This window comes from Lepus europaeus, chromosome 4, assembly GCF_033115175.1.
Source record: "Lepus europaeus isolate LE1 chromosome 4, mLepTim1.pri, whole genome shotgun sequence".
NCBI lineage: Eukaryota > Metazoa > Chordata > Mammalia > Lagomorpha > Leporidae > Lepus > Lepus europaeus.
The window spans coordinates 120372874-120395089 of record NC_084830.1 but is presented as its reverse complement, the minus strand read 5'-3'; the positions used below and the strand labels follow the sequence as shown (position 1 = coordinate 120395089).

General features: G+C 51.2%; 1 protein-coding gene across 1 annotated transcript in view; it reads right to left on the bottom strand.

The window, feature by feature from the left end:
- Positions 1-21975, bottom strand: part of CCNJL (cyclin J like) — a 61882-nt gene extending 39907 nt beyond the window's left edge. Inside the window, exon 1 of the mRNA XM_062189683.1 lies at positions 21906-21975. Coding sequence (XP_062045667.1) covers positions 21906-21968 — 63 coding nt within the window. The 5' untranslated portion in view covers positions 21969-21975. The remainder of the gene's footprint in view (positions 1-21905) is intronic.
- Positions 21976-22216: the final 241 nt, after the last annotated feature.

Sequence of the window (22216 nt, the reverse complement as noted above, 5' to 3'; positions counted from 1 at the left end):
CCGGTTGCTTCATCGAGACAAACAGGCGTTTTTGGTAAGGCCTCCACACCTCGAGAACACGACCGCAATGTGTGCTGCCACAGGCGGGCGCAGGGGGTGGGCCCGGCTGCACAAGATGCCAGCAAGGCCAGCAACATCTCCTGCCAGAGCGCCGCCTGTATTCCCGGCACATGATAGGCAGGCAAACTCCACACACCTCCTCACTGCCAGGAGCCAGGGCCTCCACCCCACCACACACAGCTGCCCACCTCTCTGCGGTCTGCGACCCATACCATGCCCTACACCATCCTAACCGCCACAAACAACATTCAGGGCCTTCCTAGAAAATGTATCACCCGGGAGCAGCACTGTGGTGTAGCAGGTAAAGCCGCCACTTGCAGTGCCGGCATCCTATATGGACGCCGGTTCGAGTCCTGGCTGTTCTACTTTCAATCCAGCTCTCTGCTGTGGCCTGGGAAAGCAACAGAAGATGGCCCAAGTGCTTGGCCCCTGCACCTGCGTGGGAGACCTGGAAGAAGCTCCTGGCTCCTGGCTTTGGATCGGCTCAGCTCCGGCCATTGTGGCCATTTGGAGATTGAACCAGTAGATGGAAGACTCTCAAGACTGATTCTCTCTCTCTCTGCCTCTGCTTCTCAGTGTGACTTTCAAATACATAAATAGTAAAATCTTAAAAAAAAAAAAAAAGAGAAAGAAAATGTACTACCTCCTCCATGCAAGCTCTTCTTTGCAGCCAGAAGCACATCCCTCTCACCTTGTAACTGGGGATGCTTCTCAGTCTCCCATGCCCTCCATTACATAGAGCAGGGCCCTGTGGTGGCTCCATCCCTGCCAGCTCTAAGTTGCTCCAACCTCAGCACCGCCTTAGGTCACTCTTAGGCAGTGACCTCTGAATCTCTTCTCTCTCCACTTCCAGATTGCTTCGTATGGATTCTCCCAGGCACCCAACCCTACCTACACAAAGGTGGGTCTGTAGGATAACTGCACCCTCAGCCCCAACTGCGACCCTCCTCCTGTCCATCTCCTAGGGACCTGCTTAAGAATGGAGGTTCTCTCTTGGAACTGGGTTGAATCATATCCCCTAAAGTCCACTGCCAGATTCCTGTCTACCCAGAGCCTCAGAAGATGGCCTTATTTGGAAATAGGGTCTGTACAGAGGCAATCAAATTGAAATGAGATCATGCTGGATTAGGATGGGTCCCAACCCCAGGACTGGTGTCCTTCCAAGAAGAGGAATCAGAGACAGCAACACACAGAGGGATGACCAGGTGAAGACCGACCTGGGGAAAAGGCCTTGTGAAGAGGGAGGCAGAGACTGGACCACCACAGAGCACCAGCCATCACCAGAAGCCGGGAGAGGCAAGATAGATCCTCTGTGGGCTCCCATGGAAGGAGCGAAGCCCTGTCACCAGACACCTTGAGTCCAAACATCTAGCTTCCAGAACTGCAAGAGAATAATTCTTTTTAAAGATTTATTGACTTTTTTTTTTTTTTTTGACAGGCAGAGTGGATAGTGAGAGAGAGACAGAAAGGTCTTCCTTTTTGCCGTTGGTTCACCCTCCAATGGCCGCTGCGGCCGGCGCATCTCGCTGATCCGATGGCAGGAGCCAGGTGCTTCTCCCGGTCTCCCATGTGGGTGCAGGGCCCAAGGACCTGGGCCATCCTCCACTGCCTTCCCGGGCCATAGCAGAGAGCTGGCCTGGAAGAGGGGCAACCGGGACAGAATCCGGCACCCCAACCGGGACTAGAACCCGGTGTGCTAGCGCCGCAAGGTGGAGGATTAGCCTGTTAAGCCATGGCGCCAGCCTTATTGACTTGTTTTTTAAAGTTCTTTTATTTATTTGAAAGTCAGAGTTATACAGAGAGAGGAGAGGCAGAAAGAGAGAGAGAGAGGTCTTCCACTCACTGGTTCACTCCCCAGTTGGCCACAATGGCCAGAGCTGAGCTGATCCAAAGCCAGTAGCCTTCTCCCGGTCTCCCACGCAGGTGCAGGGGCCCAAGAACTTGGGACAACTTCTACTGCTTTCCCAGGCTATAGCAAAGAGCTGATTGAAAGTGGAACAGCTGTGACTGGAACCGGCACCCATACGGGATGCCAGCACTGCAGGCAGCGGCTTTACCTGCTATGCCACAGCGCCGGCCCCTATTGACTTACTTGAAAGGCAGAGTGACAGAGAGGGAGAGACAGAGATCTTCTACCTGTTGCTTCATTATCCAAATGACAGCACTGGCACAGGCTGGGCCTGATTGAAGCGGGGAGCCAGGAACTCCATCCAGGTATCCTAAATGGGCGGCAGGGGCTCAAGCACTTGGGCCATCTTCCATTGTTTTTCCCAGGCCATTAGCAGGGAGCTGGACTGAAAGTGGAGCAACCAGGACTCACATGGGATGCCAGCATCACTGGTGGCAGCTTAACCTGCTGCGCCACAATGCCGGCCCGTGTCTGATGTTTTGAGTCCCCAGAGACAGTCAATGCAACCTGTTCCCACTTTGCAACTCCGAGTCAGAATTCCTAGGAAAGGACCTGGGCACATACACCTGCTTTGTTACAGATGCTTCACCTGAGCCTGACGATGCCCAAGTGTCAGCTCCAGGAGGGCAAAGGACATTTTGTTCTGCACTTACACATGGCCAGCAAGGCCTGGCACCCAATGCGAGGCCAGAAAACGGCAAAGAAAGAAAAGGACAAGTGGGCACTGATCCTCAAGAACTCCAAGTGCTTCAGTCAGCACATTCATGCTTTGTTCTTTTCGAAGCAACTGATAATCAAACGAGAAAACATGCACAAGGCTGAGTCTCTGACACATGGTAGGCGCCCGACAAACATCAGCTCCCTTCACTTAGCGGACTGCGAGTGTCCTTCGAGATTACATGAAACTATCAGCTTCCAGAGGGCCCTCCTCCGGGAACAGTGTTCCCTGAGAGAAAGACTGACCCTGACCATGCACAGGTCTGTGAGGTTACTTTGTTCCGACAAGGAAGACATTGGGCTATTTCACTGCTTTGGTAACTGGTCCTCTGGTCAGCACTGTCCAAAACCTTTCCAGTCTCCACACTTCCTACCTGGGCTTGCCATAGCATCTCAGCAAACAGGGTCCATTCCCAAGGAGCTGGCACCTCCTCCTCACATCCTTCTTGTATTTCCCACAGGCTTTCAGGATAAGGTGTAAACATCTAGGGAGACCGGCAGCCCCAAAATCACTGCTCCTAGACCATCTCCTGTGCCTCCAACTCACTTGACCAGCCCTCATGGGCCCAGATGAGTGCCTATCACTCTGCCTGAGCTTGGTACCTGAACCTCCTCCCTAGCCTGTTCTTTCTAGTGAGCTTCTACTCAACCCTCTGAATCCCACCAAACAATACCTCCTCTTTGAAGTTTTCTAAGAGTTCCCTAGGCGATGGGATCTCAACGTACAGTGACGACCAGCTTTATGCAGGCTGCCCATTAGCTGTGGGGTCTTGAGAAAGTTATTTGACTCTCTAAACCTAACATGACTCATCTGTAAGGTGGGGATACTTAAAGGGCCTACTCGAGGGGTTGCCTGAACCCAGAACTCAAGCTCTGAGCACCCAGTTACCACTCACCACAGGTAGCTTCTGCCAAGCTCTCTGTATGCAGTAAGCACCAATTACAAGTGGACTATCATTGCTGGATATTTTTTTCTTTAAGATTTAATTTATTTGAAAGACAGTTATAGAGAAAGAAGAGAGAAAGAGAGAGACAGTGAGGTCTCCTACCCGTTGGTTCACTTCCAGGGCTAGGCCAGACTGAAGCCAGGAGCATCATCCAGGTCTCCCACGTGGGTACAAGGGCCCAAGCACTTGGATCATCTTCCCACTGCTTTCCCAGGCCATAGCAGAGAGTTGGATCGCAAGTGGAGCAGCCGGGAATCGAATTGGCCCCAATATGAAATGGTGGTGTTGCAGACAGTAGCTTTATCAGTTGTGTCACAGTGCCAGCCCCCACTGCTGGATCTCACGGCCATGAATACATGGCTGCGAGTGATTTTCTATGATTTGCAGGGTTTGATTCATAGTTTCTCCTGGTAGAGCCTCTCATGGGTCTATAGGTTTAGCAGAGGGCTCACTAAATGACTGTGGATGAAAAGGCTACTTTGTGGGTACCAAGAACCCACACTAAGGCGAGGAGATGCTCCAAAGAAACAAGCTGGAGCCCTAACTCGCAGCCTCAAGGCCTGCAAAGCCCCCCACGCATGCCTGGCTCCCTGTTTCCTGACCACAGAGACCCTAATACCTGGGAAGGTGTTCTTAAGCAGTTTGGCAAAAACTCCCCCAGACACCACTTCATAGCCAAGCTCAAATGTGACCGTGAGAACTAAACCCTTAAATTTTCAGGGAAAATGGGGGTATGTTTCGGTATAAATCAGTATAAATTTCAGCATCAATCTATGGAGACTGATAAGGCAAATGTGTTAAAATGTTCCTAAGCATTATCTGTGATGCCTGCACCTTCTCTCAGTTTGAATTTATTTCCAAACCGAAAGTTCACACAAAAGGAGAGACTAAAGAGAGCAACAGGTCTCTAGGGGAACCCCTGCTTCCTGGGGTGTCCCGCCGCGGGAGGGGAAGTCTGTTACACCATCACTGACTCAAGGCTGCGGTGCAAGGCCTCTGCTTCGGGTGTCATCTGCTCTGTGCTCACAGTCTCGGGACAGCAGGTCGCAGGGTTTAAGGCTCTGACTCTCCCACTGAATATGGGGTCTCTAGCCTAGCGCTCCAGCTCTAGGTGGCCATTTCTTTTGCAGCACAATGGAGTTACTGCTAGCTGGGCTTCCCACCCAACAAGACTGCTTTGAGAGTGAAGCCCAGGAAGGCAACTCGCAAACTGTGCTGCATACAACGGCATCAGATGAGGCATCTGTGATGAGGACACCCTGTTAGGGGAAGGGGCTCTTACCCAATGACAGCTCTGCTAAGAATTAGGGGGAACACAGCGCGAGCCCTCAGGCGCCTGCCATGTAGGGAGGAAGCTGGGTCCATATCAAACTATCGCACACCTGAGTGCAGAACTACAAGCTAAAGGAATCATTGAGGGGTTGGAGAACATACAGGGGGCCCAGAGCTGACCTTGTCTGGCAGTCAGAGATGGTTTCTCGGTGTTGTGTGAGCCCAAAGCCAGGGAACAAGCTGTTAAGGTGTACTAGGAGCCCACAAGGGCAGGACACGTACAAACCAATCGAGAACAGTGAACGCACGGGAAATGGAGCACGAGGAAGCAACAGCTCAGATGGAACACAAGACACTTATCAGGACAACCCAACTGCAACCTCTGAAAACCAACTGTGTGACAAAAACGCGGGGCAGGAGACCGTTAGAGAATAAAAGACCTAAGAGATCTTTCTTTTAAAAAGGACAGTGCTTTACTTTACTTTACAAAGTAAGGGGGACTTGAGGCCGGCTCTGTGGCACAACGGGTAAAGCCTCTGCCTGCGGCGCTGGCATCCCATATGGGTGCAGATTCAAGTCCCAGCTGCTCCACTTCCAATGCAGCTCTCTGCTGTGGCCTGGGAAAGCGGTAGAAGATGGCCCAAGTCCTTGGGCCCTTGCACCCACATGGGAGACCCGGAAGAAGCTCCTGGCTTTGGATTGGCACAGCTTCAGCCATCGTGCCTACTTGGGGAGTGAACCACAGGATGGAAGACACCCCTCCCCCGCCTCTGTGTAACTTTGCCTCTCAAAAAAATGAATATATATTTACCAAAAAAAAAAAAAAAAAGTAAGGGGCTGGGGCAGCAAGTTGAGCCCTGGCATGCCATGCCATATCCCCAGCTTGGACCAGCTCCCTGCTAACAGAGCTGGGGGACAGGGGCAGCACACGCTGCAGCCTAAGAGGGAGCAGATGGACTTTTCCAGCGAGGTCACCTCCACAGCCCTCACCCAGGCCCGCCAGGGGTCTCAGGCTGGGTCCCTGTTGCAGACAGGGCTCCGCACCTCTCGGAAAGGAATTCCTTCCCTCTTGTTTTTCCATACACTAGTAGTGTTCTCATCCTGGTTCTGGTTCTTTTTTTTTAATTTATTTATTTGTTTTTTAAAAGATTTTATTTATTTGAAAGTCAGAGTTACACAGAGAAGACAGGCAGAGAATGAGAGAAGTCTTCCATCAGATGGTTCACTCCACAGATGGCCACAATGGCCGGAGCTGCGCCAGTCAGAAGCCAGGAGCTTCTTCCGGGTCTCCCACGTGGGTGCAGGGGCCCAAGGACTTGGGCCATCTTCTACCACTTTCCCAGGCCATAGCAGAGAGTTGGATGGGAAGTGGAGTAGCTGGGTCTCGAACCGGCGCCCATATGGGATGCCGGTGCTTCAGGCCAGGGCGTTAACCCACTGCGCCACAGTGCCAGCCCCTATTTATTTATTTGAAAGTCAGAGTTGCAGAGAGGCAGAGGCAGAAAGATATCTCCATCCACTGGCTCACTCCCCAAATGGCCGCAATGGCTGGAGCTGGGCTGATCCGAAGCCAGGAGCCAAGAGCGTCATCTGGGTCTCCCATGTGGGTGCAGGGACCCAAGCACTCGGGTCACCTTCTGCTTTCTTAGGCCATTGGCAGAGAGCTGGATTGGAAATAGAGCACCTGGGACTTGAACTGGCACTCACATGGGATGCTTTACCCACTACACCACTTTACCTGCTCTGCCACAGTGCTGGCCCCTGGGTTCCTCTTAAAAAGTGCCAAGGAGACACCACTTTTAATCTACCCAGATGGCAGTAACTTTATTTTAGGGATAATATTCAGGGTTAGTGAAGGTGCTGCGAAGCAAATTCTTCTACACCTCTGGTGGAAGTACAAACCTTTTGGGAATTAACTGGTGATATGCAAGATTTTTTTTTTTTAATAATGACTTTTGTAAAAGTGGGCATTTTCTTTCTTTTTATTTGCAAGACAGAGGCAGAGAGAGAGAGACAAAGACTGGCAGAGAGAGATCTATCTGCTGTTTCACATGCCCCCTTAACCCCCAAGTGCCTACAAAAGCTGGGGCTTGGCCAGACTAAGGCCAGGAACCTAGAACGCAACCTGGGTCTCCCATGAGGGTGGGTGGCACGGACCCAATTACAGCCAAAACCTGCTGCATCCCAGGGTGCACATTAATAAGAAGCTAGAATTGGAAGTGAAGCTGGGATTTAAAACAAGGCATTCTGTAGGGGAGGGGGCATCCCAAGTGGTGTCTTAACCACTGTGCCAAACACCCACCCCTATGCAAGGGCCTTACAATTACACCCTGTGACCAGCAATCCCACTTCAGGAATTTATTCCCATGAGCACACACAAATACAAGGCAAGGATGAACAGTACACTAGAAACCACCCAACAGACTAAATCGTGTGTATGCACACACAGTGCACTACTACTCAGCCATGAAAGGAAACAAACTCCTGGCAAATGCAGTACCATGGGTGGTTATCTAAAGCATTGCATTAAGTTTAGGAAATGGAGGCAGAAATGAATGCATACCTTTAACTCCATCGAAATGAAACTCTCTTAGAAAAGACAAATCTAGTCTACAATGACAAAAAGCAGATCAGTGAGTCCTGGAACTGGGAGCAAGATGGGGGCGACAGAAAGAAAAAGGGGCACCAGGGCCCGCAGCAGGCTGACAGCAGCGGCCCCTATGGTGACTGGGGATCCACCAGAGTGCAGGCATCCGTCAGAACTTGGCGTGCGCTGCAGGCTGTATGTACATGTCAGGTCCGTGCACTGCTCCATCTGTAAAGTACACTTCAATTGTAAAAGGATAAGCAAACAGCTCCACCTAAATATCCGACGAGGAGAAAGTTGGGGGCCAACGTGGTGTAGCAGGTTAAGCAGCTACTTGCAACACCAGCATCCCATGTAGGTACTGGTTTGAGTCCTTGTTGCTTCACTTCCAATCCAGCTCCCTGTTACTATGCCTGGAAAAGCAGCAGAGGATGGTCCAAGTGCGTGGGACCCTGCACCATATGGGAGATCCAGAGGAAGCTCCCGGCTTTGGCCTGGCCTCCAGCGGATGGAAGTCCTCTCTCTCTGTCTCTCCCTCTCTAACTCTGCCTTTCAAATAAATAAATCTTAAAAAAAAAAAGGGGACAAGTTGGTCAAATTATATTGCATTTATAAAGTAAAACATTATACATGTGACTATAGAATACTTAATGACATAAAAAAGTGACATGCAATTGAGAAAAAATTAGTTACATATGTACATATTAAAATATACATATTTGCATAGGAAATGATCAGAGACATTCATTTATTCAACACAAACTTAATGAGTACCTATTATATATATTACCATTATATTTAAAATGAACAAAAAACACAAAAAATTCTTTCAGTTCATGGAATTTCTGTTTTGTGGATTCATAAAAATATTTAAATTATTAAAACATCAACATTGGGTGTAAGTTATACTACTGTTTGTATAACCATTCACACAGCTTATGCTTGCTTGTGCACAGAGTAACTTGAAGCATTTTCAAGAAATCAGGATCAGTGATACATTTTAGGGAGGCAAATTAGGGACTAGAGTGAGAGGAAGCCTTTTCATTATCCTTTTATGTAGCATGATTTTTTTTTTTTTTTGACAGGCAGAGTGGACAGTGAGAGAGAGAGAGACAGAGGGAAAGGAGGTCTTCCTTTGCCGTTGGTTCACCCTCCAATGGCCGCCGCGGTAGGCGTGCTGTGGCCGGCGCACCGCGCTGATCCGATGGCAGGAGCCAGGTGCTTATCCTGGTCTCCCATGGGGTGCAGGGCCCGAGGACTTGGGCCATCCTCCACTGCACTCCCTGGCCACAGCAGAGAGCTGGCCTGGAAGAGGGGCAACCGGGACAGGATCGGTGCCCCGACCAGGACTAGACCCGACCGGGACTAGAACCCGGTGTGCTGGCGCCGCAAGGTGGAGGATTAGCCTAGTGAGCCACGGCACCGGCCTGATTTTCTTTATATCATGATTTTTTTTTTTTTCTTAAGATTTGTTTGTTTGAGAGAGGCAGAATCACAGACAGATCTTCCACTCACTGGTTCACTTCTCAAATGCCTGTAACAGCCGGAGCTGTGCCGATCCAAAGACAGGAGCCTAGAGCTCTTCTGGGTCTCCCATGTTGGGGCAGGGGCTTCTTCCACTGCTTTCCCAGGCCATAGCATGGAGCTGGATTGGAAATGGAGCAGCTAGGCCTAGAACCAGCACCCATATGGGATGCCTAGATCAAAGGCAGAGGCTTAACCTACTGCGCCACGCACTGGCCCCCAGTCAAGTATTCTTTATTCTAAACAAACACAATTGGTTGTTTTTAATTTTTTGCTCGTGTCCAATAATCAGAAATTAGTTGATGAAGAATGATATAGAAAATAAAAAAAATGTTTTAAGAGCTTCTCCATTCTTTGGAGAAAAAAAAAAAAACACCCACAACAAAAATACCTTGTGATGACACTCTTATAAAAGAATATAAGAGGAGCCAGCACTGTGGCACAGTGGGTAAAGCCGCTGCCTGCAGTGCCAGCATCCCATATGGGCGCCAGTTCGGGTCCCAACTGCTCCTCTTCCGATCCAGCTCTCTGCTATGGCCTGGGAAAGCAGTAGAAGATGGCCCAAGTCCTTGGGCCCCTGTACCCGTGTGGGAAACCCAGAAGAAACTCCTGGTTCCTGGCTCCTGTCTTTGGATTGGCACAGCCTGGCCATTGCAGCCATTTGGGAAGTGAACCAGTGTACAGAAGAAACCTCTCCCTATTTCTCTGCCTTTGCCTCTCTGTAACTCTCTGCCTTTCAAACAAATAGATAAATCTAAAAAAAAAAAAGAAAGAAAGAAAGAAAACAAACCTAAGAAAGGTGGGCACTGGTCTCCTGGTTGGTTAAAATACCAGGTCAGGACACCCAGGCCCCACTCAGAGTGCCTGGATTCAGTATCCACATCTCACTCCAGATCCTCTGCTTCCTGTTAACGCCCACCCTGGAAGGCAGCAGACCACAGCTCCTGCTACCCACGTGGTCAACCTGAATTGAGTTCCCCGTTTCTGGCTTCAGCCCCCGGCACTGCCCTGGGCTGTCTCAGGCATTTGGGGAATAAATCAGCAGACAGGGGCACTCTCAAATAACAATTAAAAAATTAAAGAAAAAAAAAGCACAGAACACTGAATACAACAGAAATTACTTCCCAGTAGTGAGACTGTAAGGAGCATTTTCTTTTTGCTTGCCAGTGTTTACTTCTGCAGTTTCCTAAATGAACAACTAGGGTGTGTGTGAGTGAGAGGCTTCAGAGAGCGCGGCAGACTCACAGCGCCACCTCTTTCTGCCAGGTGCTCAGACACTCGAGAATCACTGGCTGCATTCCCTTTACCCAAGGGGCTGAGTGATACAGGAAGACAAAGATCAAGTCAAGGGCAAGGGCACAGGGCCAGCTCCAAGCCTTAACCGTCCTCCTCTGAGAACACAGGCTTCCCCAGCCAGCCAGGGTGCCCAGCCAAGTTCCTTCCCCATCCCACAGCCTGGAGGCCCTGAAGGCTGACCAGGCACACCCGACCCATTTTCTCCCAAGGACACCTGCGGGGCAGGTGTTACAGATGAAAGGGAGCCTTCAAAGACAGTTTGCTTCTTCCATAGATAAGGTGTGCTGGGACCAAGCCTCAGCTACAGGTGTAGTGCACACCCACTGAGCACCTGGGTACTGTAAGACCTGAAGGGCTCAAGTGACAACGCCAAGTCCTGATTCAGTGTTGTCAGCAGCTTCCTAGAGAATACAGGTGAGACACTGCAGTCAGGAGCCTCGAAGCTGGGCGTCATCTCGAATGACATCTCAAACAGCCCCAAGCCCACCTTGCGCCCAGTCTATGACATACCTCCGGTCCCAGGAGCTCTGCACCCTCGGCTGCAGGAAGCAGTCCCAAGTGCCCACTGCTTCAAGTCTCACTTGAAGACCCCAGGTTTAACAAAACGAACATCTGCGTTTGCTAAGAGGTATCCCAGCACAGTCAGAGGGAAGGAATATGTTCTAGTGTCCCACAGTACACAGAAGCAACCAGTTCACAACAGCCTACCATATCTATTACAGAGAACCAGAAGAGAGGAGCTGGAAGGTTCCAAACATTAAAAAACAGCTGATGACCATGCTGTGATTGGCAAATCTTGTATTTATGTACTGAAACATCACCTTGTACCCCAGAAGCCTGAACAGTTGCCACAAACATACAGGACTCTTGTGGTATGTCATTTATATGTAAATATATAATTAAAATTATTGTTACTGGGGCTGATGCTGTGGTGTAATGGGTAAAACAGCTGCCTACAGTACCAGAGTCTCATATGGGCGCTGGTTTGAGACCTGGCTGTTGCACTTCCGATCCAGCTCTCTGCTATAGCCTGGGAAAGCAGAAGATGGCCCAAGTACCTGAGCCACTGCAGCTGTGTGGGAGACCTGGAAGAAGCTCCTGGCTCCTGGTTTCAGATCAGCCCAGCTCCAGCCATTGTGGCCATCGGGGGAATGGATGGAAGACCCCCCCCCCCACCTCTCTGACTTTAAAATAAATAAATAAATCTTTAAAAAATTATTGTTACTTTAAAATATTTAATATATATTTGAAAATTGTTTTATACTATATATATATACAGTATATATATACAGTATATATACAGTATAGATATTTTGTAAAATAAACTGTACAAATTTGGACAGAAAATAATCAAAAAGATATTTAACATATCTTTATATCTATTTTTAATATATAATAAATATATAGGTCGGTGCCGCGGCTCACTAGGCTAATCCTCTGCCTGCGGTGCCAGTACCCTGGGTTCTAGTCCTGGTTAGTGTGCCAGATTCTGTTCTGGTTGCTCCTCTTCCAGTCCAGCTCTCTGCTGTGGCCCAGGAAGGCAGTGGAGGATGGCCCAAGTGCTTGGGCTCCTGCACCTGCATGGGAGACCAGGAGGAAGCGCCTGACTCCTGGCTTCAGATCGGTGCAGCTTGCCGGCCATAGCGGCCATTTGGGGAGTGAACCAACAAAAGGAAGACCTTTCTCTCTGTTTCTCTCTCTCTCACTGCCTAACTCTGCTTGTCAAAAATAAATAAATAAATAAATATGTATATGTTTAAAACCCCTAAAATTTGGGTTTGAAAGGCCTCAATTAATTCTTGGAACCAAGCTGGGTGGCTATGCCTAGACTATTGCTCATTTGTGTTTTTTTAGATTTACTTCTGTATTTGAAAGGCAGAGCTACAAGGAGGCAGAGGCCAAGAGAGAGAGAGAGAAAGGAAGAAAGAGAGGGAGAGAGAGGTCATTCATCCACCAGTTCACTTCCCAAATGGCTGCAATGGCCAGAGCTGAGCTAATCCAAAGCCAGGAGCCAGGAGCTTCTTCTGGGTCTCCCATGTGGGTGCAGGGGCCCAAGGACTTGGGCCATCCTCCGCTGCTTTCCCAGGCCATAGCAGAGAGCTGGATCAGAAGTGGAGCAGCGGGCCGGCGCCGTGGCTCAACAGGCTAATCCTCCGCCTTGCGGCGCCGGCACACCGGGTTCTAGTCCCGGTCGGGGCACCGATCCTGTCCCGGTTGCCCCTCTTCCAGGCCAGCTCTCTGCTGTGGCCAGGGAGTGCAGTGGAGGATGGCCCAAGTGTTTGGGCTCTGCACCCCATGGGAGACCAGGATAAGCACCTGGCTCCTGCCATCGGAACAGCGCGGTGCGCCGGCCGCAGCGCGCTACCGCGGCGGCCATTGGAGGGTGAACCAACGGCAAGGGAAGACCTTCCTCTCTGTCTCTCTCTCTCTCTCACTGTCCACTCTACCTGTCAAAAATAAAAAAAAAAAAAAAAAAAAAAAAAAGAAGTGGAGCAGCCAGGTCTCGAACCGGCACCCATATGGGGTGCCAGCACTGCAGGCAGTGGCTTTACCCGCTGTGCCACAGCAGCGCCCCCTAGACTGTTGTTTTACTGCAGACCTGGGTACACCTTGTGAGTTGGTGAAGAAGCCCAAAAAGTGGGGACACGAATGGAAAACCCAGCCAAACCGCTGCATTCCTCCCTGGGTCAGCACTCTGTAAGAAGACAGGGCAACAGCCAGCCCCTGGCTGTCCTGTGCACGGCTCCCCTGCTGTGTGTTCAATACATCCAACTGCTCTGCTGAATTCCTTCATCACCCACAGCCCTGGCCTCAATCAGCTGCTTCCTGCAAAATCCAGTCTGGCCCAACTCTAGCTATTGTAGCCATCTGAGGAGTGAACCAGAGTAGGGAAGACCTCTCTCGGTTTCTCCTTCTCTCTGTCACTCTACTTCTCAAATAGTAAATCATCTTCACAAATAAATAAAATTTTTAAAAGTTAAAAAACAAAACATGTTCAGCCCAGGAGTGGGGAAAATTAAGGAGGCAGGAGTAGGTGTTGGGAAAGATGTCAGAAGTGAGAAATAAAAGGGTGTGCAAGAACGTGAGGCCACTGAGCCCAGGAGCGGAGATGGAGCTGGGATGAGGTTCCCCCAGCATCAAGCTGCCAGAGTTGAGCAAGCGAAAGAGGCCCTGAGGTGGCCTTTCCCTCATGAGTTGCAGCAGCCCCTACGTCTACTGCAGAGAGTCCCTGGCAGGTGCCAAAGCGCTTTGAGTTGAGAGGCACCACCCCCAGGTGAGGCACCACGCGTGACCATCACCAAGACCAAGTAAGAGAGAGCCTGGCCCGAGCACTGCCCAGAACAAGGCCAGCTGCTTTGCAGGGTGGCTTAAGGAGGGCCCATCTCTTAGAGACCACGACAGAACAAACCGAAACACAACCGTCTACAGTAGCATGGAGGAAAGAGGATTAATTTTTCTCACACACACACACATACACATATACATGTACTTTAGAAATTATTTAATTGAGAAGCTGAGAAAGAATGAGAGAGACAGAGAGAGATCCTATTTGCTGGTTCACACCTCAAGAGCCCTCAGTGGGCAGGGCCAGGCTGAGGTCAAAGTCAAAAGCCGGGAACTCAATCCACGTGTCCCACAAGTGGCAGGAAGCCACTTACTGGAACCACCACTGCCGCCTTCCAGGGTGTTCCCATTCGCAGGAAGCTTGAGTGCTGAACCCAGAGACTCCACCCAATATGGGACGTGGGCATGGTAACTGCTAAGCCTGCCCCCAGAGCCTCACTTTTGCTTGCCTTGTACTTCCATTCTGTGTTAAACGCATGCTTTTTCAAATGCATTTAAGTCCAAGCTCTGTTACAACCAGGTGTTGGATCGCAAGGCGGGGAGGCCCTCTGAGCCCTGCTGCTCTCCTGTGCAAGACGGAGCGAGCAGCACTGGGACCGCTACGAGGAGTAAGTGAGCTAATACACGGGACGCAGCCCTGCTCCTGGGAGCTGCCGCCACGCAGGTAGACCTGCGCCGCCTCAGTGGGTACCAGAGCCACCCCCGATCCGGGAGGCACTACCACAGGGCCGCCGGCAAGGGTTTCCAATTTCTGAGCACAAGATGCCAGTCTGCGTTTCTTTCCAGAAGAATCCTAGGCAGAGAAACGTGGGACTGTCCCCAACAGAAGCAAACGTGACAAGGGGCAGCTGGAAGAAATCCAAACGCAAAGAGCCCATGGTGCAGCCCCATTCCCGAGGGCCATCCCTGGGGCATCTCTCGCCGACATCACGGCCCAGGGAAATCAGAAACCTGAGGCTAGACAGAACAAGCTATGAGGGCTGCCAGAAAGGCCGAGCAGGCTTCTACAAAGATGGCAACAGCTGCTGCCAAAGCTCCTACAGAGGCAGCCCCTAAGCGAAAGCTTGGACCACCTGTGCAGGTTCCTTCCCCCAACTCGGTGGATAACGCTACGGTGGCACATCTGATTTTTAAATAGATTGGAGCATGATTCTAAAAAATATTTAAAAGAGCAAACATAGTAAATAAAATAAAAATAAACAATAAAAAATAACAAAAAAAAAGCCCACAATAAATGGGAGGAAGCTGGCACGCTGCCTAAATACAGTTAAGCGCTCAATGATGTTTTTGAAGATCTTTGAATAGATTCTGCCATTAATCAGTAAAAATGCCCTTTAAGAAACGTGGGTGTTGCACAGCTAAAAGTGTGTAAGGGAGTAGGAAAAAATGTGTTTGGTGGCTGGGGGATCTGCAGATCTCAAATCTGGGGCAGGGCGAGAAACCCCTTAAGGTATCTCATGCCTCTGGTCCTGGGAGAAGTGCACCGTGCACCGTGCACCGACTGACCGGCAGTGGAGGAGGGAGCCTCGGAAGTGTGGGCTCCCCAGAGTCAGGGAAGAGAAAGCTCCCGGGTCCTGACGAGTGCTGGCCAACAGGGCCTTGGGAGGGGGGGATTTCCGTGCCCCCTCCCCAGATCGCTGTCATCACAAAGTCTTCCACATACCCAAGCAGCTTAAATCACAGTGCTGAGGGCCCTTAACCATCTTCCTTGTGGACTATGTGGCCCCTCTAATGGGAGAAGGAAGCTGATGCGTAAAGCAAGCAGACATCAAAAGGAAACAAGAGCAACTTCTATTGATTTTTGTTCTTCAGAGAGAGAGAATTCGGGAAGAAAAATGGAGCCCCCTGACAGAAATCTGGGAGGGATGACCCAGATTTCTATGACCTGGGTTCACTCTATAGTTATTTGCCTCTGATCCTTAAGTTGTACTTTGGTCTAGGCCAGTAACCCGCCCTCGGGGTGGAGTGTTTCCCTAAGCCCCAGCCCAGCTTTATCTCAGGGGCAAACATGCTTCTGTAGGAAGCTGGGGACGCATCCTCCAATGGCCTGCACCCAGCACCGTGGGAGCCGGCCACCGAGCTGAGCCAGGAGCACACCTCCTGGCAGATGCCAAGCACAAAACGCTGGACCTCCGGGAAGCTTTCCAGCACAACCATTGCTGGGTAGGTCTCAGAGTAGCCCAGGTGGTCTGGGCCCGTCCTCCTGGGAATGAACCAGGGGGCTGCTGGATCCCCGAGGTCCCTCCCCACGAGGAGCTCAGGCTGGGTGGGAGGACAAGTTACTGCACAGAGTGAAAAAGACAGGGAGAGGGCGATGCACAAGGCTGGGGCCAAGGAGGCCTGAAGGGTGAGAAACGGGCTGAGTGCCACACCAAGCCCTCGCAGGGGTGGGCACTGTCCGACCTGCGGGCCGTGTAAGGTCCGCAAAACCATCTGGGCTGGCCCTGCCAAGGCAACAGCAGGTGAGCCTGGAAATCCAATATACCCAGAGCAGGCTGATTTTTAAGCTGGTAACATTGTATGGCCTATGATTGGGCTACAAATATCCAAATGGCCTGTGGTGGAAGCGGGGTTCCTTACCCCTGCCCAAATGCCATCAGGTGCACCGTGGACTTGCTAAAGCCAATGGACCTTGGATTCCAGACCCCATCCATTTGAAACTTAAAGGAATTTATCTTCCCGGGAGAAAAAGTGGTTCTGGGCTTTCACCAGGACACCAAAGGCGGCACAGATTTGATTACCGGGGAAACATCACTCCCAGCCTCCTCCCTGTCGCCAGGTGGGAATGAGCAGCTCCTCCCACCCAGAGAACAAGGACAAGGGGCACACGGGCAGCAGGCAGCAAAGGTGACTGCCCCGTGTTAGCACCCCCACCCAGCAGAATGGTCAGAAGGGAGGGGCTGAGGAGAGGAGGGCTGGATATCAGCTTCCACAGAAGCAGCAGGGCCAGGATCGGGAAGCGAGGAGGAGTCTAAGGGCTGAGCACCAGGCAAACGTGGTCTAGAGAGGGAGAAGGGCAAGGGGTTTTTCCCAGAGCACGTTGGCTGGGAAGAGGGCTCCGCTGCCCCAGCCCCAGTCAGGGCACTCTCCAGGTGGGCTGCAGAGTGGGGGTCACTCCAGGGTGCCAGCCCTTGGCAGGTACATACCTTCGAGCAAACTGCCTTGCTGGGCCTCAACCCCATCCCCTGTCCAGTGGCCTGAAGGGATAACAGGTAATAAGGATCACCTGTTCTTGGGGCCGGCGCTGTGGCGCAGGAGTTAACGCCCTGGCCTGAAGCGCCGACATCCCATATGGGCGCCGGTTTGAGACCCGGCTGCTCCACTTCCAATCCAGCTCTCTGCTATGGCCTGGGAAAGCAGTGGAAGATGGCCCAAGTCCTTGTGCCCCTGCTCCCGCGTGGGAGACCCGGAAGAAGCTCCTGGCTCCTGGCTCCGGATCGGCACAGCTCCGGCCATTGCGGCCATTTGGGGAGTGAAGATGGAAGACCTTTCTTTCTCTCTCTCTGCCTCTCTGCTCTGTGTGTAACTCTGACTTTCAAGTAAATAAATAAATAAATAAATCTTACAAAACAAAACAAAGATTACCTGTTCTTGACCTGGAAGGCACTCACAAACCCCAAGCCTCACCCGGGCCATGCACTGTGTGAAGGGGGCTGTGGGTCCCCCATGGCTGGCGTGCATGGGAAAGCAGAACACCTGCTAGGTACCCACCACCCATCTCCCGGGCTTCTTGGGTTCTCTCGCTCAGTCCACCCTTCCCGACAGAACATTTCTCCCCACTTAGAGGAGAGGAAAGTAAAGGCTGATGCATTCACCCTTCGTGTCCTCCCACACACACCAGGGAGGCTCCAGTCTGAGCACCAAGGCCCAGCTCTGAACCAGGCAGACGCTGACCCATTCTTGTGAAGCACATATTCCAGTATGTAGGATGAAGACAGTCAACAAAAACAAAAACTCCAGATACTTGTAAAGAAAACAAAACAGGGCGATTTGATAGAGTGAACAGGGACAGACAGTGATAGACTGGAGGGGAGGCAACTGGGCAATGGGCCAAGAAACAGAGACTGCGAACACAGAAAACAGCCAGTGCAAAGGCCCTGAGGCATGAACCAGCTTGACTTGCTCAGGGAACAGAAAGGAGGTCAGTGCAACTCGAGAATAATGACGGGTGTGTGGAGGGGGTAAGAAGAGCAGGTCAGGGCCAAACTGTGTGGACTATGCCAGGCAACAGCAGGGACTGGGCATTCAGTAGTGAGTGCAATAAGATGGTTTGCAGGCCTTTTTGTTAAAAGATATATTTCTTTATTTGAAAGAGTTACAGAGAGAGAGAAAAAGACAGAGAGAACGAGACCTTCCATCCACTGGCTCACTCCCTAGATGGCCGCAATGGTCAGGGATGGGCCACGCCGAAGGCAAGAGCTTCATCCGGGTCTCCCACATGGGTGGCAGGGATCCACTTGCACCAGCCTCCACTGCTTTTTCCAGGACTGGAAGAGGAGCAGCTGGGACATGAACTGGTGCCCATGCGGGATGCCTGCATTGCAGGCAGAGGCTTTACCCACCACACCACAATGCTGGCATGGTTTGGGGGTCTTTAAGCGAGGAATTGACACAATCTAACTTAGCTCTTGTGGGAAGAACAGAGGGCGGAGGGCAGAGGCCAGGTGAAGTGAGGCTAAATAAGGAGCTCAGGTTTCACTGCCGTTACAAGTCCACACGCATCCAATACCAACACTCGATTCCGTGGCATAACATTTTACAGCTGCAGCGTGATGCCCGTCTGGACTCTCACATCTGACAAAGTGGAGCTCCCACTGTCTCCAGATGTCAGCTTGGCTCCTGCAGGGGCCATGGGAGGGTAACTGCTGGTGGGTCTGGGATGACCGCCGCATAGCATATAATGCAAGCATGCTCTGAGTTCATCTGGTAACCCCCAACAAAGACTGAGTGGTGCCTGAGCCAGGCACTAGGAAGCTGTTCTGCGCGGCTCAAGTGCACTGCCAGAGTAGATGTTTAATAAAAACGACCCTGGCTGGGAGAAACAAAGGCTGGCTCTCATCCCTTAAGAGGGAGAGGCTGGCTCGGACACTGGATTCTCTTTTGTGTTTGCTTCTCTTTGCAAACTCTCCATTATGCCAAACATCCTCAAGGAGGGAGAAGAATGTAAAGGGGAAAACAATTAGGGTTTGGGGGAGGTGGGACGTTGCAGCCAGAGGAACCTGGGATTGCTCTAAGTTATGGGTGACCCTGGGCAACAACCCTTGGGTGCGATTCCGATTTTTAACCTGTGAAACTAGGGCAAATGTTTTCTAAGAGGTGGGCAGCCCAACAGGAAATTAATATGGATGGCTCTGGGGCATGGTTAAAGCACAAACAGGACAGGTGACTGGCATAAGACAAGAGTCTTCTTGTCCAGAATTCTTGCTTGGGATGCCTGTATCCCATATCCAAGTACCTGGTTCAAGTCCCAGCTACTCTGCTCCCAATCCAGTTTCCTGCTAATACATACTCTAGCAGGCAACAAATAACTGTTTAGGGATTTGGGTTCCTACCACCCAAATGGGAGACCCAGACTGAGTTTGGGGCTCCTGGCTTCAGCCCAGCCCAACCCTGGTGGCTACAGACATTTGGGAGTCAGCCAGCAGATGGAAGATCTATCTCTCCAGCTGTTTCTATATATGCCTTTCAAATAAAATATAAATAAAAACTGCTTTTAAAAGAGAACACAAAAAAAAATGGTGAAAAAGAAAAAAAAAAGAGAGAAAGCATAATTAATGGGGACTCCCTGTCCTCGCTTCTGGGCAGTGAGCGCAGAGCAGAGAACACGCTCAATCACATACAAAGGGCTGGGATTTTCAGGTAACCCAGCTAGCCTCAGGTCCTTCCCCGTAGGGAGAACATCTGGTGCATGGTTAAGATGCTGCTCGGAACACTCGCTTCCCAAATCAGAGTGCCTGGGTCTGAGTCCTGACCCACACTGAGTCCCTTGTCCTGGCTCCTGGCTCTTGCCTGGCCCAGCTCCAACTCTTCTGCACACTTGGGGAGTGAACCAGTGGATCAAAGATCAACTTCTGTGGGTCTGCCTCTGTCTTTCTGCACTCCAAATAAAATGGAAAAAAAAATCCTTCCTTCTAGGAAGGGTCAAATAGGTCCAAGTCATTCCTGCCAAGCCATGAATAGAAATGGCAACCACCCCAACCTATGATAAGCAAGGAAGCCAATTTCCATGGTGGCGCTCACTAATCCCATTTAGCCACCATGTCCAGAGATGGACCAACACCACAGTGCCTGGTCTTCCACCTCCACCACCATGGCCACGGTTCTGGATTTTTTTCTTTAAAGATTTATTTATTTTGAAAGTCAGAGTTACAGAGAGAGAGAGAGAAAGAAAGAGAGAGAGAGAGAGAGAGAGAGAGAGAGAGATTTTCCATCCTCTGGTTCACTCCCCAGATGGCTGCAACAGCCAGAGCTGGGCCAGGCCAAGGCCAGGGGCCAGGAGCCAGGAGCCAGGAGCTTCTTCTGGTTCTCCCACATGGGTGGCAGGGACCCAGGCAGTTGGGCCATCATTCACTGTTTTCCCAGGCTATTAGCAGGGAGCTGGATCAGAAGTCAAACAGTCAGCGCTAGAATTAGCACCTATATGGGATGCCTGCGTCACAGGCAGCTTTACCTGCTACTCCACAACGCCAGCCCTGGGTTTTGGCTTTAAATTAAAAAACAAACAACAACAACAACAACCAAAAAAAACCTTGAAAGAAATAGGCAGAGAGACAGACAGAGAGGAGAGTTCCCATTGCTGGTTCATTCCCCAAATGCTGGCAATGGCTGGGCCAGGGCCAGAGCTGGGAGCTGGCTCCTCAACCCAGCCCTGAATTTCTTCTCCAGATACCCAGGATGTGCTGTACCTTGGCTAATCTGTTCTGGGAAGAAGACTAACCGAACAAAGGAAAACGACAGGTTGGCCAGGTGACACAAGATGGGGATAGATCAGTAGGGACAGGAAGAAGAAACAGCATGAACTCAGCTAGAAGAAGGCAGCCATTCTCTACTACGCAAAAGACTCTAGGTAGCTGGTGACACAAGGAGTGATATGCAGAATGTGGGATCTGTCTATACAGACTCTCCATCCCCATCCTAGATTGAATACTGTGCCCCCAGGGTTGTGCCCACCTGGATCCTCAGCCCATGACCTTACTTGGAAAGGGGTCTTTTCAGATGCAATAAGTTCAATTACAATAGGGTCACACTGGATTAGGGCGAACCCATTCCCAATGACTGGTGTCCTTGTAAGACCAGAAAGCAGAGACAAAAACACACAGATGGAGCCACATGGTGACAGAAGCAGAGGCTACATCGAGGAAGCCCAGCATTGCCAACCACCACCACCACTTCAGAAGACAGATGGAAACATCCTCCGCTCCCCTGCTCGAGCCTGCAGACAGAGCAGGCTCTGCCAGCACCTTGACCTTGGGCTCCCAGCTTCCAGAGGGTAAGGGGATAAATGCTGCAGCTAGCAGCCGGCCAGCCTGTGGTACTTTGTTATGGTAGCCTAGGAAACCAACCCACTCCCAAAGCCACACCTGTTCCCAAACCACCCTTCCCATACTTGGCCCAGCGGCTGCCCACCTGTACTTTTCCACCTTCCCAGAGCCCACCAGCCCTCCGGTCCCAGAGGGGAAGGCCCCGCAGGATCACATTTCAGCCGCCCCCACTGGCAGGGGAGTTCTTGTTTTCTCCTCACGGCCTCCCAGTGATGTAGGTTCTCAGAATGGGCCTGGCATTCATATCCACCCCATATGGTCCTAATTCTGTATTCCTTATATCACCACTTACCTAATATTTCCTCATACCATCACTACGCTTACTTAGATTTATTTTTAAAAGCACTGCTACTTCATTGTTTCAATAAATGGGAAGTCAGCATCACTTATCACACGCACACCTTTCTGTATATATCTACTCCTTTAACACGCTCACCAAAACGAACCCACAATATTTTTTAGAGAAACCACTTAAAATAGTCTTGGCCGGCAATACCACGGGAAATATCGCCTTCGAGGTGAGCTGTCCGCGGGCTCCTACTCAGAAATCCCAATCCAGCTCTCCGACTCTTAATTTCACCTCGCACGCCCATCCCGGGGCCCCAGACACTCCGGAGAAGGGAAGAGTCCCGCATTCCTGAGAATGGAGATCCGAGGGGACTTTAAACAGCGGGTGAGCCGCGCGGAGACGCGAGCGAGGAACTGACCTTCTCTCGAAGGCTGCAGTGGACGTCCGCGGCGACGCGCCCTTCCCACCACGGCTCATCCATCCCCGCGAGCAGCTCCGCGATCCGCGGCTACCGGGCCCTCGGAGCGCTCCCTGCGTGGACACGGGCAACTTCAGCGGCTCCGACGCCCACAGTCCCTATATCCTCGCCGGTCCCCGGCACGGCCCGGACGGGCGCCCCCTCCTGCCCCGCTCCGAGCCCCGGAAAGGTTGCGGTGCCCACTCCCTTCTGCTCGCCGGACCCCCGGGAGATCAAGAGCTGTGCAACAACTTGCAGAATTTTTATCTTTC